Raw genomic sequence first — 17,636 nt, forward strand, 5'->3', positions numbered from 1 at the left:
CACCTCCACGTTTTTCTTGAGTTTCTTTAAGAAATCATTCAGTATTAAAACCATGAAGAAGACATTAAAGCTGGGCCCTCTCACTGCTTTCTCTCCTCTCGTCTGTCTGATTGTTTTTTCCTTCAGCGCAATGCATGATGGGATATAGGGCTTGATTGAGTGACCATCGATGTCCACTACGTTCAACGATGCATGTGGGAAACTTTGAGTCCACTATATAGGTAATAATATGTCTCACTACACATTCAGACTTCACTACAAAAATGGCAAACTAAGTTCATATATATATACAGTATAATGTATATATATATATATATATATATATATATATATATATATATATATATATATATATATATATATATATATGAGAGGAGTTAGCCATTTTTGTAGTCAGGCTGTGTGACCCTGCCTCCTTCCCGTGATTGGACTACTCTGACTCCTAACAAGATAAATCAGGAAAAGGAAAAGAAAGCCTGTGATTGGTGGAGCCTCTCAGCAGGGATGAAGAGGATTACAGCAGATTACCATTTAGAACCGCAGAGAAGAAGAAGAGGAAAAGAAGAGAACAGAACATCTCACTGGTTTAAGTGGTTTACAGGAACTGTGGCGTTAGTAGCATGTGTCTGTTTGGAGAAGCTGATGAACTTCTGTGTGTTCTGAGTCTGTAGCTTCATGTTGGATCACTGATTGGACGTTTGGATCAAAGAGTCAGATAAATGGACTGAAATGTAACTGCTCTTCAACGGTTTCAACTGAGAGCAACTTGGAACTAGTCTGAGTAGAATCTTCCAAACCGAGACTGTTCTGGGTCAGGAAGTGGTCTGGATGGAGGGTTTCCAGGCATACGGGGCGGGGAAGGCGGGCGAGGCGTTCGACCCGCTGGTGTTCTTCAGACAGCCTCAGACCGTGCTGAGGGTCGCCTGCTGGGTGAGTCTGATGATGTCATCTTCTAACAGCTGTTTCTGTATCTTAGTGTGTGTGTGTGTGTGTGTGTTTGTGTGTGTGTGTTAGTGTGCGTGTGTGCGTGCGTGTGTGCGTCTGTCTGTGTGTTTGTGAGTGTGTGTGTGTGTGTCTGTGTGTGTGTGTGTGTGTGTGAATGTTTGTGTGTGTATGTGTGTGTGTGTGTGTGTGTGTGTTATTGTGCGTGTGTGTTAACGTGGGTGTGTGTCGTCTGTCTGTCTGTGTGTGTGTGTGTGTGTGTGTGTATGAGAGTGTGTGTGTGTGTGTCTGTGTGTGTGTTTGTGTGTGTGTGTGTGTGTGTGTGTGAACAATGACAATAAAGGCATTCATTCATTCTTTCATGAGGTTATGATGATGTCACAGTTCAGATTGATGTCATTAAGGTAATAGTTGACTTTAATCACCGTGTGGTGCAGCTCTGCTCTGTCGTGATCCTCGGCTGCATTGCTAACGAGGGCTACGCTAACCGTCCCGAAGAGGAGGAAGAGTTCTGCATCTTCAACCGCAACCAGCACGCCTGCAGCTACGCCATTGCCATAGCAACGCTGTGCTTCCTGTGCAGTAGCGGCCTCCTGGCGCTGGACGCCTATTTCCCTCAGATCACCGGCGTGAAGGACAGGAAAAAGGCTGTCATGGCCGACATGGCCCTGTCAGGTGAGACTCCGCCTCCACTGGTGGAACAAACATGTCTGACTGGTAGAAACTCTTAGTCCACTAACACTGATTTTAGATCTGTCACACTGAGTTTCTCCACAGAGAATCACCTGTTTACCAGAGATGTGCTCACATGTTTCTTTTGGAAATAAATCATTCAGCATTTCAAACATACTGCTGTCCACCCCGGTTGTTTTCTCACTAACTGACGGCAGTATACTGGTACTTTTCAATTGAAAAAAATACATATATGTGGTATATTTCTATAGTTTGTGTGTCGCAGTTTCTATAGTAAACACCAGGGGTCTCATTTATAAATGTGGCGTACACACAAAAAGGGGCTGAAAATGTGCGTACGCCACTTCCCACGCAAAGGTTGTGATTTATAAAAAACAAACTTGACGGGAGAATGTGCGGTCCTCCACGCAAACTCGGACCCATGCGTACGCACATTTTGGAGACAAAATAGGAATTGGTGATGCAGATGGCGAGGTGGTGAACTGAAGTCAGACTGCAGAAAGTAAATTACGGTAAGTAAGATTACTCGTAATATTTTCTAGTAGTGATGCCTCACGCACATTTTTTCACTCCATATCATCCACATTTTCATGAAGATTAAATCCAGCAGTGTTATTTGCGCTTGTACTGTGTGATACTTGTTCCATAAACAGCTCCAACTAAAATCTTAAATCAAAACTGGTTCCTAATATTTAATTGGCGCTGTCTCACCATCACATTGTCCGCTACGGATCACAGGAGAAGGTGATGGCCCGACTGCATGGAATACAGGACAGCATCAAATACCCTACCATTAGATAACTACAGAACACAGTGTAAATAACTAAATATCTGTCTTCAAAACTGTGCATATATCATCAAATGTCAAAGTCTGGAAATACAGCCGTTAAGCACTTGCGCAATTGTTACCCTTAATGTCCTCGTTATCAGTCCGAACTTTAATACCGTTCATAACAAAACCTGCATGAAGAAAAGTGTGTTTGCCTATTAGATTTTTGTCTTCAGATTGTATCTCGGGGTGGGGGATACCACTAGTTGATGCTACGATTTTGGAGAGGTGTTAACAATCACTCTAATAGTTGTAAACATATAAATACTGCGGTGAACCCGTGCGTAATGCTGCATGATGGCACTGCTGGCCCTGCAGGAGGACTAACCCCCAATGGAAGAATCAGGAGAAAAAGAGACTTCAGGGACCATGATGATGACTGTCTAATATGCCGATTTAGATTCCCTAAAGCTGAGCTCTTGGATTTATGTACTGAATTGGGTCCAGTAGAGAGGGCAACGCGCCGGAACTGTGCCATCCCGGTCCAAATACGATACTCGCCATTCTCTTCTGTTTCCAGAGGGAAATGTCAGACAGCTAAGTGTTTTTTTTATATATAAATATTTTATATAATCTTCACCTTTATCACTAAGGCTTGTTTGGGTATAATTTATAGTTCTGTTAAATCTTATCATATACAGTAGGTCTGGTATATCGAAGCTGTCCCCGAGTGCTTTAATGCCTGCCGTTTTGGACGTATTATTAATAAAGGTAGTCTATAGATCCGGTTTCCCTACACTGGCAGCAATTCCCGAGCGTCTGAGAGTTTTTTTGCTTTTTTTCCGCCAGTCGTCATGATTCGGTGTAACGAAAGAACAACTGCCAGGGTCATTAACATTCTGATCAACATTCACGAGGTGCTTTGCATTGACTATTTATGGTTAAAAATGGGTGTGTACAGGGCGGGATAAGAGGCTGATCCACATACGCACACTCGTAGGTAATCTCTGATTTATAAAGGGAATATTGCTTACAGGTGTGCGTACACACGGTTTTATAAATCTGACTTTTTTTGGCGTATGCCATTTTGGGCTTTTGGCCGTGCATACACTTATAGTAAGGATCCTACGCACAGTTTTATAAATGAGACCCCTGGGTTGTGGCTCTGTAGAAAGGCATTCTCTATGGGCCCCTCCCTGCATCCACAGCTATTCATTCTAACATCTATTTGGGCCCTCCTCACATGAGGGCCCTGGGTACTCAGTACCATTTCCACCCCCAGTCTGACACCCCTGGTAACCATCTTCCCGTAGGCTCCGCTCCGTAACTAAGATGGCCACCGTTGAGGGAGAGTAGTGTCCAGCGATCCACGCTCAACATTTTAACTGTTTTGAGCAGCATCCGGGGACTCGCAGGGCTGCATGTGGCCACACTTCGTAACGTGCTCTGTGTAGTACAGAAGTCCGCAATTTGAGCCACAGCATACGTTACTCATGCAATGTAGCTGGCCCATAAAACAGATTCAAGGATCCTGTGTTCTCTGCAGCTCTCTGGTCCCTGTTTATGTGATTAATAACCATGTGTAACCTGTGTTCTGTGTTCATCCTTCCACCGCTGGTTGTCGGAGTGGTGCCCAGCTAATGATGTGGGCTATGTGAATAACTGGAGGGTGTTCTGGGGAAAGCCTGGTCTGATTGAGAGAGACGGCATTCATCCCACCTGGGACGGAGCCGCTCTCATATCAAAAAATCTGACCGAGTCTATTATCGGTCATAAACCATGACAACCCAAGTTTGATATTAGTAATCAGAGGTGAAGTACTACGCGCCCCTCTGTGCTTCCGTTAGAGCAGTCGCCCACCCATAGTCTAATAACCACGGTGTCTCTCCCCAGACTCAGATCATTTAAATCAAAGTTAAACAAAGAGGGGCTATACTTTAATTTCAACCTCATTGGAATTAAAACAACCTCTGCAGCGACAGAACAAAATAGGAAAATTAGATGTGGCCTATTAAATATTAGATCTCTGTCTTCTAAAGCAGTATTGGTAAACGATTTGATATCAGATAATCAAATTGATCTATTCTGCCTTACTGAAATCTGGCTGAGCCATGAAGAATATGTTAGTCTAAATGAAGCCACTCCTCCCAGTCATATTAATACTCAAATTCCTAGAGGCTCAGGCCGAGGAGGGGGAGTTGCAGCCATCTTTGATTCAAGCCTGTTAATTAATCCTAAACCTAAACTAAATTATAACTTGTTTGAAAGTCTTGTTCTTAATCTTCAACATCCAAAATGGAAAACATTACAGACAATTATATTCGTTGTTATTTACAGGGCTCCAGGTCCGTATTCAGAATTTTTATCTGAATTCTCAGAGTTTTTATCATATTTAGTCCTTAAATCAGACAAAGTAATTCTTGTAGGTGATTTTAATATCCATGGCGTGAAGCATTATAGCGCCTTAGTACAGCTTTCAACTCATTACTGGATTCAATCGGTTTCAGTCAGAGTGTGCACAAGGCGACGCACTGTTTTAACCACACCCTCGACCTTGTGCTGGCATATGGTATTGAAATTGATGATTTAATAATATTTCCGCAGAATCCGGTATTATCAGACCATTTTTTAATTACTTTCGAATTCTTACTAGCTGAATATACTAAATTAGACACAAGCTTTTACACTAGATGCCTGTCTGACAGTACTGCAGCTAAAAAAAATGTTTTCAATAAAATGTTTATTGGCTTTGTTTGAACATCAAAAAAGAAATATATAATAATAATATAAACAAATAGACAAAAAATAAAATAATAAAAAATAAATAAAAACATTAGAGAACATCCAGAACAACACTAAACTATAAAATAAGTAAATTATACATTTTGATATCACAGTTCACAGCCATACATTGTGTAGTTTAATTTGCTATTTCAGTCATCCGATGTTGTCTGATCAATTTGGTTACAGTAGTGCAAAAAGGGAGTCCAAATTTTGTAAAAGTCTTTTAGTTTCCCTTTAACAACATAAGTCAGTTTTTCCAAGGCAAGGTTGCTGGTCATTTCTTTAAACCATTGACTAGGGGTGGGTCCTTGGGTCTCTTTCCATTTTAAAGCAATAGCACGCTTGGCCTGAAGCAAACTAAAATCAATTAGTTTGCGCTTTCTTGCATTCACCTCAAGATTTACTGGGTATAAATGAAACAAACACAATTTAGGTGCAAGAGGGACATTTTCTTCAACCAATTTACCAATCATAAAAATAATCTCCTTCCAAAATCCTTGAATCTCATTACACTCCCATATACAGTGATAAAGGGTACCAATTTCTTGTTTGCATTTTAAACAGTTATCCGGAATATTTGGATTAAATTTATGTAGTTTGACTGGGGTAATGTAGGTCCGCATAAGCCATTTATAATGCAGCAATTTACACCTAGTATTGATGCTGTGATTTTGGGCAAATAAACAAGATTCCATCCATTCTTCTTTAGAAATGTCTTCCTGAAGATCATTCTTCCATGCTGTTAAATAGGACAACGAACTCTCTTTTGATCCCTCTAAAAGTATATTATAAAAGAACGACAGATTGCCTTTATCCTTTAAATGTTTTAAAGTGTGATTTTCTATAATTGACAAAGGGGGTTCTAAATAATTTTGTATTTTAGAGTGTATAAAACTTCTTATTTGTAAATATTTAAAAAAATGTTTCTGAGGGATATCATATTTTCTCATCAGTTTCTGGAAAGACAACATTATACCTTCCTCGTATAAATCTTTTACTTGTCTTATTCCCTTATACATCCAGTTTTTAAACCCCTGATCACTTCTCCCCGGCACAAAATTTGTATTACCCCAAATAGGTGACAAACCTGACAATGTAATTTCTTCATCTAAAAACGTATGGGCTTCATACCATACAGGGCTCGAGAGTGCGACCAATTTGGTCGCAAATGCGACCAAAATTTGTAAGGGTGCGACTAAGATTTTTCCTAGGTCGCACCGGTGCACCTAACGTCCTCGCATCCGCTGCCTCTCCACTAACGGAGCGATGTTGTTTATATGGATATGGTTTAATGTTGTGTTACATGACCCATTCCTTCTGGAAAGCCGTGCCTGTGTTTGGATTTGGATCTCTCCTCCGCGCAGCCCCGCCCCCATTCACTCACACACCGGCCGGCTCACCTGCAACATGGAGAGACACAGCGCCGCTGGTCCAAACTCCCGACATTTGTCTACAGTTTTAATTGTTATTAACACAGCTGTATATTGTTAAGTATGAGAGGGAAACCTGTATTGGTACCAGTGTTTCCGCTGGTAACTCTGTTACTGCGGCCGCCACGGCGAAAAACACATTATTAAACTAACTTCAGTTGGTTGAGTAATAGCGTGTAAGACGGAGCATGCTGGATCGTAGTTAATAAAAATGCAGCGCAGTGACGATACAGACATTTCATAGCCTACACAAGACGGGTGTAACGCCGCTAATGAGTCAGCCGTCACTCTCTGAGTAGCCTAGCATACGCTTCAGTCCATCGCACTCCCCCTGTCTTTCGGTCGTTCTTTTTTTTTTAAGATTTCGGCCTTTATTTTGATAGGAAAGCTGAAGACATGAAAGGGGAGAGAGAGTGGGGGGATGACATGTACAGACATGAAAATAACTCACCTTTCGGCGAAATTCGCCGTTTTGAAACCAAAATAGGTGACCTACGTGAATCGTGTAGATTTGATGAGAAAATGTTTAAGGAAGACGCCGGCAGCGGTAAGACAGGGCTTGCTAGTCATTAGATGCTAGTCACAAAGCTTCGGTCCGTGCACTCTGTTATACGAGTACGTTACCGGCAACGACCGCTACCGTTAAGACTGCGACTGTTCCTTTACTGACCGACCGTGATACAAACAATACGAGTGTGCACGTTCATAGCGGATCATGATTTGTAAAAGCTATCTGAAGCCCAAACTGCCTTGATAAAGCTGTCTGTTTGGAATCAGCATGGCAGGTATTTAAACATAACGGCCTTGTCCCAGAGTTTAGACTTCTAGCTATATGAAAAGATAAACAATGCCACGTTTTTAATAATTGTAAATAAAGCAGCTAATATCAGCATGGACAAAATCATGAATGTACTAATTTGATTTTTTGATGATGACCTGGCCAAAGTAGTAAATTTTAGTTTTCACAATGATTCATTGTAGGATTATGATATTATTGCAATATGTAAATCCACATTGACTCTTTATTTAATATATGGTTGGAAGAAGTACAAATGTATCCAAAACTTTTTAGTCTTTAAAAATTATGACTTTTATTATTGTGTAATGTCAGAAGGACTTTAACTGTTTTGCCAGTCAAATTAACTTGAATGAGTGCATATTGAAATATTACACTGTTGGTTGGCAAAAAATGCATCTCAAAATGCATCAGATTGATACTTTAAAATATGGAATATTTAAAATTTTCTTCTGGGGGGGCATGCCCCCGGACCCCCCTTAGAGGGGTAATATCCTTCTCACCTTTTTCACCCCTGACCCGTTTTCATGCCTGTCATATAGGAAAGGGCTGCAGGTCGGAGTCAAACCTCTATATTTACCAACTGAGCTATCCGGGCGTCCTCTCTCTCTTTTAATCAGTCTGTTATTGTTGTTGAAAGCTTATGAAGGAGCTTTCTCAGGCTATTTATTTTAGATAACTTTCATTTACATGTGTTGCAGCTGTATATTTTCAAACTGGTAAAGAAAACCCTGTCTTTGCATTTAATTTTAATCACAATCTGTTTTAATAAAAGAGCTTGTGAAAAGTGGCTTTGACTTAAAACTGAACATTTAGCCCACTTTGTAAAAAAAATACAGAGCTATATATCGTGTATCGCCATTCAGCGTTACGGCGATGCGAGGAAAAATTTGGGTGCACCTAAATTTTGTGCTGGTGCACCTAAATAAAAAAAGTTAGGCGCACCAGTGCAACCAAGGCAAAAAGTTAGTGTGGAGCCCTGCCATACAGAAATTGTATTCCTAAGGAAAGGATTATGCGTCGCTTTTTTGAGAATTTTAATTGAAGATGAGTAAAGATACATCTGTAATGGAATTGTTATTCCGTTTTTTTCTATATCTATCCACGCTGGAGTGTCTGTATCTATGAAGTAGTACATAGCAGAACAAAGTTGAGCTGCCCAATAGTAAAGTTTTATATTTGGTACTTTAAGCCCTCCCCGTTCGTATGGTAGATAGAGTAAGGACAGACGTAATCAAGGACGTTTGTTGTTCCATATAAATCTTGTGAATGTTTTCTTGAGTATAGCAAAGAAGGTAGCTGGAAGAGGAAGTGGAATTGATTGGAAAGGTATACAAATTTTGGTAGAATTGACATTTTTAAAATATTTATACGTCCTATAGTAGAAATTGGCAATGCATTCCATCTCTCAAGTGAGTCTATAACTTTCTTTATTAATGGGTCGTAATTAATTGGAATAATTTCTTTTATATTTGGGGTTATCTTAATTCCTAAATATGTAAAACCTTCAGGGGAGCTGGCGAATTGCCTGGAGGTCAGACAGTTTCTCCTTTCATCCCCATTCAATAATAGCAAGGCACTTTTATTATTATTAACTTTGTAACCTGAAAACTCTCCAAATACAGTTAATATATTATTGAGTGCTTGAATAGAAGGGTCTAGATTTGTAATAAACGCCACAATATCATCTGCAAACAAAGATAAGCGATGTTCCCTCTCACCTATTGTTATGCCCTTGATTTCAGGACTACTCCGGATTGCCATTGCAAGAGGTTCTACTGCGAATAGAAATAGCAGAGGGGACAATGGACATCCTTGTCGTGTACCTCTACTTAAATGAAAGGGTTTTGATATTTGGTTATTTGTTATTATTTCTGCCAGTGGATCATTATAAAGTAGCCTAATCCATTTAATATACCCATCACCCAGGCCAAATCTCTTAAGAACCTCAAAAAGGTATCCCCATTCAATCCTGTCAAAGGCTTTTTCTGCGTCCAAGGATAGGACTGCATGGTCCTTGGCATTTTGTTTTTTATATAATATATTTAGGACTCTATGTATGTTATGGAGGGCTTGTCTTCCAAGCACAAACCCATTTTGATCATTCATAATAAGGTTCGGTATAAATCCTTCAATTCTCTTAGCTAGGACCTTACAGAGAATTTTTGTATCACATGACATTAAAGATATGGGCCTATAAGATGATTTTTCATTGGCGGGTTTGCCTGGTTTTAATATGAGGGTAATTAGTGCCGATCTCAATGATGAAGGTAATATTCCTTTTTCAAATGCTTCATTGAACATTTCAAGCAAGTGTGGTAAAAGTTTCCCTGCAAACGTTTTATAAATTTCCGTTGGGAGGCCATTAGGCCCAGGGGCTTTTCCACTACTCATGCTCTGTAATGCCTCTGAAAGCTCTTTTAAGCTTAAATTCCTCTCAAGTTCACTTCTTGTCCCCTCCGATACTTCAGGAAACTTAAGTTTATCAAGAAAGTTGTCTTGCTTTTCTAGATCGTTGGTGAATTCAGATTCGTACAGATTTTCTAAATATAATTTAAAAGTATTATTTATTTCCAATGGGTCTACAATATTGACCCCATTTTCTAGAGCTAATGAATTGATGGCTCTATCAGTTTGTATTTTTTTAATTCTTCATGCAAGCAACTTCCCTGGTTTTTCTCCCTGATCGTAATAGGATTGTTTTAGCCACATTAAGTTCTTAGCTATCTTACTACTGATTAATTCATTATATTGGGCTTTTAGTACAAGAAGTTCTTTTTGCTTTACAGGGTCATTGTTGCTAAAGAGGTGTTGCTCTAATATCTTGATTTGTTTTTCCAGATTTATTAATTGTGTCTGATATGTTTTGGATCTATATCTTGTATAACTTAATATCTCCCCCCTAATATAGGCTTTGAAGGCCTCCCATTTAACTGAAGCGCTTGTCTGATTTGTATTAAACAGAAAATATAGGTCTATTTTGTTATCCAGAAATTTAACAAAGTCAGGGTCCATAAGCCATCTTGCTTGAAATCGAAATCTGGGAGGGGAAAATACAAGATTGTCCATTTGGAGTGTAAACGTAATAGGGGCATGATCAGATAGTAGTATACCATCATACCAGCATTTACCTACTTTTGAAACTAGGCTATTAGAGATTAAAAATAATCTATTCTAGAATATGTTTTGTGTGCTTGAAAAGCATGAATATTCTTTTTTGCTTGGGTTAAGATACCTCCAAATCTCTATTAAATTCAGATCAGTTATATACTTAATGATCATTTTTTTTTACTTTTGATGGGTATTATCTATTCCTGAAGAGCGATCGTGCACTGGGTTTAATACACAATTAAAATCTCCTCCAATTACATAATGTCTGGAATATGATGATATTGTAAGAAAGAAGTTCTGGTAAAAGGAAGGGTCGTCTATATTAGGAGCGTATATACTTATTAGATTAATTTGTGTTGTCAAGATCGTACCATTAAAAACTATGTACCTTCCTAACGGATCTATATGTTGCTTTTTTAACTGAAATGGAACAGATTTGTGTATGAGGATCATGACTCCTCTAGCTCGAGAGGTGAAGGAGGCATCAAAAACCTGACCCGGCCATCTCTTCGTGACCCTGCTAGTATCTTATTAAATGGGTTTCTTGTAGAAAAATTATACTTGATCCCATTTGTTTCAGTCGACCCAATACTTGTTTAAGTTTTACCAAACTATTTAGTCCCCTTATATTCCAGATACAGATATTTATCTCTGACTTATTGATCATTTACTATCTTGTGCTACCATGTAGACATTGCTGTGTCCAAGAAACCGAAAAAAGGCTACAACCTCCCACCCCCATGCATTCCCCAACGGAAAGCATGAGAATACCCCCAATCACCAACTTCAGTTGTGAAACACGTTTGATCCATATAACATGGAGCAACATTTTGCAAGCTCTCTATCATTATTCACCACTCAGGGCTCACAACCAGATACTGAACCAAAATGGACCACTAACATTATTCAAATATAATTTCAACCCTAATAGAACATAGGCAAAACCTAAGTTTGACACATGTCCAGTTATTTTTAAACTTAGAAGAAAAAAAAAAAAATAAAAAAAGCTACAGGGCGCTGGAACATACGTATCCTAAGTGACCTTCCCATCAAACTGGCTGGCGGCAGCGATAGATCGGGAACAGGCTGCCGTTGTCCTTCATATCGTAATTCCTTCATTTTCCTAGCTGCTCTCAAAGCTTTCTCCTTATCCTGGTAGTTCAAGAACTTCATCACGATCGCTCTTGAAGTTGTCGGGCGATTTGGGTTAACTTGTCCAACCCGATGCGCTCCTTCGATGACTGGTGTGGAACTGAACGTGTCGTTCAGAACCTTGGAGAGCAGGCCTTCCATGAAAGCGCACATGTTAGATCCTTCTGATTTCTCGGGCAGGCCTACTAATCTCAGGTTAGAACGCCTTCCGCGGTCCTGCAGATCTTGCACTTTGTTCCATAGAAAATCAGTTGTTTCTTCAAGTTTTTTAACTTTGTGTTGAAGGGCTGAGACATCTTCTTCCATTTGTGCGATTCTCTCTTCTGCCTCTCCTATTCTTTGCGACTGTGACAGTAAGTCTGTTTTAATGCCATTTATTGCATCGAGCGTGTCAGCAGAATGTTTTGTAAAGTCAGCTTTCAGAGACCGGATTGCGCTGAGGATGTCATCGTTTGTAGCCGCATTAAATTCGACCTGCGCCTCGGTTAGCTTTTTGCTTGCTAGCACCACGTTTTCCTCCTCCATCTGCACAGACGGCTTCGAATAGTGTCCAGATTTGATGGTTTTTTGTGGCATCTCGTCTCGCAAAACTTGTAAGTGATTTTTTAATACTTTTATACGAGTTCTGGTGGTCTTTCTGAGGATTTTTGTAAGTATTTAGCTGCGAGCCCAACTCGTGCGACTTATCAGCTGCACGTCATAACCGGACGTCCCACTGCAGCTAAATTTAAGGAAGACATTCCAACAGCACTTAACTCAATGTCATGCCTTAATATAACAGAGGACCTTTATGTTAACTTTAGTCCCTCCCAAATTGACATATTCGTAGACTGAGCTACAACCTGCCTACGGACGACTTTAGACTCTGTTGCTCCCCTCAAAAAGAAGATAATGAGGAAAAGGAAACGAGCACCTTGGTATAACTCCCAAACTCGCAAATTGAAACAAATCTCGCGAAACCTTGAAAGTAAATGGCGTTCCACCAAACTGAAAGAATCTCGTTTGGATTGGCAAGACAGTCTCAAAACCTATAGGAAGGCCCTCAGACATGCCAGATCAGACTACTATTCATCATTAATAGAAGAAAATAAGAATAACCCAAGGTTTCTTTTCAGCACTGTAGCCAGGCTGACAGATAGTCACAGCTCTACTGAGCCTTCTATTCCTGTAGATCTGAGTAGTGACGACTTCATGTTCTTCTTTAATGATAAAATTATAACTATTAGAGATAAAATCCATCACCTTTTGCCCTCAATTTCCAACGGTTCACCGTTAAACGCAGGATCACTAGAAAGAATGATAATATACATGCTTAGACTGCTTTTATCCTATAGACCTTGAACAATTAATGTTAAAGATATCCTCAGCTAAGCCTTCTACCTGTCTCTTAGACCCCATCCCAACGAGGCTACTCAAAGAAGTGTTACCCGTAATTAACACTTCATTACTAGATATGATCACTATGTCTTTATTAACAGGTTATGTACCGCAGTCATTTAAAGTAGCTGTGATAAAACCTCTCCTGAAAAAAACCCACCCTGGATCCTGACGTCTTAGCAAACTATAGACCTATATCTAACCTTGCCTTTCTCTCCAAGATCCTTGAGAAAGTAGTTGCTAATCAATTATGTGATTTTCTACATAGCAATAGTTTATTTGAGGACTTTCAATCAGGATTTAGAAAGTATCATAGCACAGAGACGGCACTGGTGAAAATTACTAATGACCTTCTTACTGCTGCGGACAAAGGACTTGTCTCCGTACTTGTTTTACTAGATCTTAGTGCTGCTTTTGACACTATTGACCATACCATCCTGTTACAGAGACTGGAACATTTAGTTTTTAGTTGGCATTAAAGGAATCGCTCTAAGCTGGTTTAGGTCCTATTTCTCTGATCAATCTCAATTAGTTAATGTTAATGATAAATCCTCCAAGTACGCTAAAGTTAGCCATGGCATTCCACAAGGCTCAGTGCTTGGACCAATTCTATTCTCCTTATATATGCTTCCTCTTGGTAATATTATTAGGAAACACTCAATTAACTTTCACTGTTATGCGGATGACACCCAATTATACTCAATCAAACCAGACGAAACAAGTCAGTTAGCTAAACTTCAAGCGTGCATTAAAGATATAAAATCCTGGATGACCTACAATTTTCTGATGTTAAACTCTAACAAAACTGAAGTTATTATGCTGGGCTCTAAACACCTCCAAACCTCATTATCTAAAGACTTAGCTACTCTGGATGGTATTATTTTTGATCAGGATATATCCTTTAACGCCCATCTAAAACAAACCTCAAGAACAGCCTTTTTTCATCTTCGTAACATTTCCAAAATTAGGAATATCCTGTTTCAAAACGATGCTGAAAAACTAGTCCATGTATTCGTATTCGTTACTTCCAGGCTGGACTATTGTAATTCCCTACTGTCAGGTTGCTCAAATAAGTCCCTTAAGACTCTCCAGCTGATCCAGAATGCTGCAGCGCATGTTCTGACAAGAACTAAGAAAAGGGATCATATTTCTCCTGCATTAGCTTCTCTGCATTGGCTTCCTGTAAAATCTAGGATTGAATTTAAAATCCTTCTCCTGACCTACAAAGCTCTAAATGGTCAAGCACCATCATATCTAGAAGAGCTCCTAGTACCTTATTGTCCCACTAGAGCACTACGCTCGCAGAATGCAGATCTACTTGTGGTTCCTAGAGTCTCTAAAAGTAGACTGGGAGCCAGAGCCTTCAGCTACCAGGCTCTACTCCTCTGGAACCAGCTCCCAGTCTGGGTTCGGGGGGCAGACACCGTCACCACTTTTAAGAATAAACTAAAAACCATCCTCTTTGATAAAGCTTATAGTTAGAGAGTTGCGGTGTCCGCCTAACCAGGCCCACCTGCTTCTCTTCATAGTCGTCAGATTAATAATATAACAAAAGTAGAGGGAGGCAGGCCAGTACAGCCCAATCCGGCAGGGTAGAGTTCCAAACCCGAACAGCCTCCTCTCCTTAAACTGCCTATCTCTCTTAGTTATGCTGTTTAGTTTTAGACTGTCTGGGGGACTTCCTTCCTTCCTTCCTTCCTTCCTTCCTTCCTTCCTTGGACCTCTCTCCTCTCCTCTTTCCTTTGACTGCTCTCTCCTCTAACTTTTCATCTCTGTGCATCCCGTCCCACGGGATGCCTGCTACTAAACGGGCTCTGAGGAGTTTACTCCCCGGAGTCCTTGTGTTTTGATTTTTTTCTCACCCAGCATATTTCCTTGGAGCACGTTGGCACCAAGATCTTGGTTGCAGCTGTCGCCGTGGTCCTGCTGCACTCCCTGCCAAGCTCTGCAGTGCCCTGCAGTGTCATGCTGTGTCCTGCTGAACCCTGCTGCTTCCTGCTACGTCCATCCATGCTCTGCCGCGTTACATCCTGTAATGCCCTGCAGTGCACTGATATGACATGAACTACTACGACTATCATTTGAAGTCACTATTCCTTATCTTTAAAGTGACTATTATTGCCTCTGTTTATCACATCCCCAACTGGCATCGTCAGACACCGCCTACCAAGAGCCTGGATCCTTCAGAGGTTTCTTCCTAATAGGGAGTTTTTCCTCGCCACTGTTGCTCTGCTTGCTTTTGGGGGAATTATTAGAATTGTTGGGACTTTGTAAATTATAGAATGTGGTCTAGACCTACTCTATCTGTAAAGTGTCTCAAGATAACTCTTGTTATGATTTGATACTATAAATAAAATTGAATTGTTCTCTGCAGCTCTCTGGTCCCTGTTTATGTGATTAATAACCATGTCTAACCTGTGTTCTCTGCAGCTCTTTGGTCTCTGTTCTGGTTCGTGGGTTTCTATTTTCTGGCCAATCAATGGCAGGTTTCTAAAGAAGAAGAAAACCCTCTGAATGAAGGAGCCGACGCTGCCAGAGCCACCATCGTCTTCTCCTTCTTCTCCTTCTTCACCTGGGTACGTACACCTGGCCTACATCACCTGACAGAACATAAAATAAACTTTAACATTTGAATCCTCTCTGCAGTAAACTGTGTTGCTAAAGTTTAATCCTCTCTTTGTGCAGTGTAACTGTGTAAATAAAGTTTAATCCTCTATCCTTAGGTGCTGCAGTGTTTGCTGGCCATCCACAGGTTCAAACTGGGAGCTGATTCTGTCACATTCAACCAGGAGTACGTTGACCCCAACCAACAGGAAGCTCTGCAGGAAGCCCTTCCCACTGAGGAGTAGCCCACACACTGAGGAGTAGCCCCACACACTGAGGAGTAGCCCACACACTGAGGAGTAGCCCACACACTGAGGAGTAGCCCCACACACTGAGGAGTAGCCCACACACTGAGGAGTAGCCCACAGTGAGGAGTAGCCCACACACTGAGGAGTAGCCCCACACACTGAGGAGTAGCCCACACACTGAGGAGTAGCCCACACACTGAGGAGTAGCCCACACACTGAGGAGTAGCCCACACACTGAGGAGTAGCCCACAGTGAGGAGTAGCCCACACACTGAGGAGTAGCCCCACACACTGAGGAGTAGCCCACACACTGAGGAGTAGCCCACACACTGAGGAGTAGCCCACAGTGAGGAGTAGCCCACATACTGAGGAGTAGCCCACACACTGAGGAGTAGCCCACACTGAGGAGTAGCCCACATACTGAGGAGTAGCCCACACACTGAGGACTCATCTTCGACTGCAGCAACACGGACACATATACTGTTTCTTAATCCGGATACTTCGGTAGTACTTACATGTAGTACACTTACATGTAGTAGACTTACAAGTAGTACACTTACATGTAGTAGACTTACATGTAGTGCACTAACATGTAGTAGACTTACATGTAGTGCAGTAACATGGTGCGTTAGCTCTATTTTATTGTGTTGGCTATAAGTTAGCAGTATTAGCCTTTAATGGTGGCTAACGTTAGCTTCAGACATAGTGAGAATAATATGAGACAGAGCATCATCACAAGGTTATAAACAATTATAAAAGAAAGCAGAAAACGAACCGAAGTGTTCAGTTATTAATGCTAAGACTCACTCTGTGAGTTAAATGGTGCTACAGTTTTTAGTGCTAGTAAGAAGCTCAGCTCTGTACAGTCTGTTTCTTTGTTTTGTCTGATAATAAAACTAATCCATAAAGTCTGTTTGGTTCTTTCATCATTTTAATAACCATTGTTTGTCCATCCGTCTTCCCCCTCTTCTCCAGGATCAGGTCTCGGAGACAGCAGCTCCAGCAGTAACCCCCAAACTTCCCTTTCAGCCACATTACCCAGCTGTGACTGGGGCATCCCGACGCAAATTCTCTGAATTCAAACACTCGGTTGGTGATGACATGATTAAAGCTTTAAGCTGCTTCTGTCAGCAGAAGATCAGATTAAACTCCTTCTTTACCTCCAAATGTTTCTCACATTCACCTTCCCAATCTAACCAATCAGTGTGAAGATCAGGACTGACCTCAGCATCCTGTCAACACTCACTCACTCATTCGCTCTCTCACTTGCTCACTCACTCGCTCACTCTCTCTTACTCGCTCACTCACTCACTACTAACTCACTTGCTCATTCATCCTGAGTCACATTCAAGTATGCACAGTTAGAAAGTAATAACTATCTTTAAATTACAGAATGTCGCTTTAAAAGATTCATAGCCATCTCTTTAATGCGACTCATGATTATTTGATTATTTATAACATGATGTTGGTTTTTCCTCGTCAGTTTTCTGACAGTCCGTCTGGTTTTTAATCTCCACGTCGAGTCCCAGCGGGGTGATGAACAGGTGAAGCTGTGATTTATCTGAGAGGTATTTCTGGTTCGTCAGAGAGAGATATTAAAACTCGGCGCTGCAGAATGACCGTGAGTCAGAGTGTTTAAAGTCTGAAAGAGAAAGTAAAACAGATCTGCTGACTCTGCAGAGTCAAGAGACTTCAATAACATGTATCTAATAACATGTATAAATCAATCAA

At 40.7% G+C, this 17,636-nt stretch overlaps 1 protein-coding gene across 2 annotated transcripts; it reads left to right on the forward strand.

The window, feature by feature from the left end:
- Positions 1-511: 511 nt before the first annotated feature.
- On the forward strand, positions 512-16,816 carry LOC120575398 (synaptogyrin-1-like). Of its 2 annotated transcripts, XM_039826190.1 has the most exons (5): positions 512-930; positions 1,380-1,617; positions 15,485-15,630; positions 15,778-15,897; positions 15,956-16,816. In XM_039826190.1, the coding sequence occupies exons 1-5, from the start codon at positions 829-831 to the stop codon at positions 15,959-15,961; spliced, it is 612 nt and encodes a 203-aa protein (XP_039682124.1). In that variant the 5' UTR covers positions 512-828; the 3' UTR covers positions 15,962-16,816. The 2 variants fall into 2 exon arrangements, with proteins under 2 accessions (XP_039682124.1, XP_039682123.1); XM_039826189.1 differs by having other exon boundaries at positions 514-930; positions 15,778-16,816.
- The last annotated feature ends 820 nt before the right edge of the window (positions 16,817-17,636 follow it).

The sequence above is a fragment of the Perca fluviatilis genome, chromosome 15 (assembly GCF_010015445.1).
Source record: "Perca fluviatilis chromosome 15, GENO_Pfluv_1.0, whole genome shotgun sequence".
Lineage (NCBI taxonomy): Eukaryota > Metazoa > Chordata > Actinopteri > Perciformes > Percidae > Perca > Perca fluviatilis.

What these genes read in the sequence shown, in the direction of transcription:
- LOC120575398 (XM_039826190.1), top strand. Translation starts at nt 829, where the DNA reads ATGGAGGGTTTCCAGGCATACGGGGCGGGGAAGGCGGGCGAGGCGTTC. An exon ending in TGCTGAGGGTCGCCTGCTGG is followed by an intron (nt 931 to 1,379) that starts GTGAGTCTGATG and finishes CGTGTGGTGCAG; the next exon opens with CTCTGCTCTGTCGTGATCCT. An exon ending in TCTTCTCCTTCTTCACCTGG is followed by an intron (nt 15,631 to 15,777) that starts GTACGTACACCT and finishes CTCTATCCTTAG; the next exon opens with GTGCTGCAGTGTTTGCTGGC.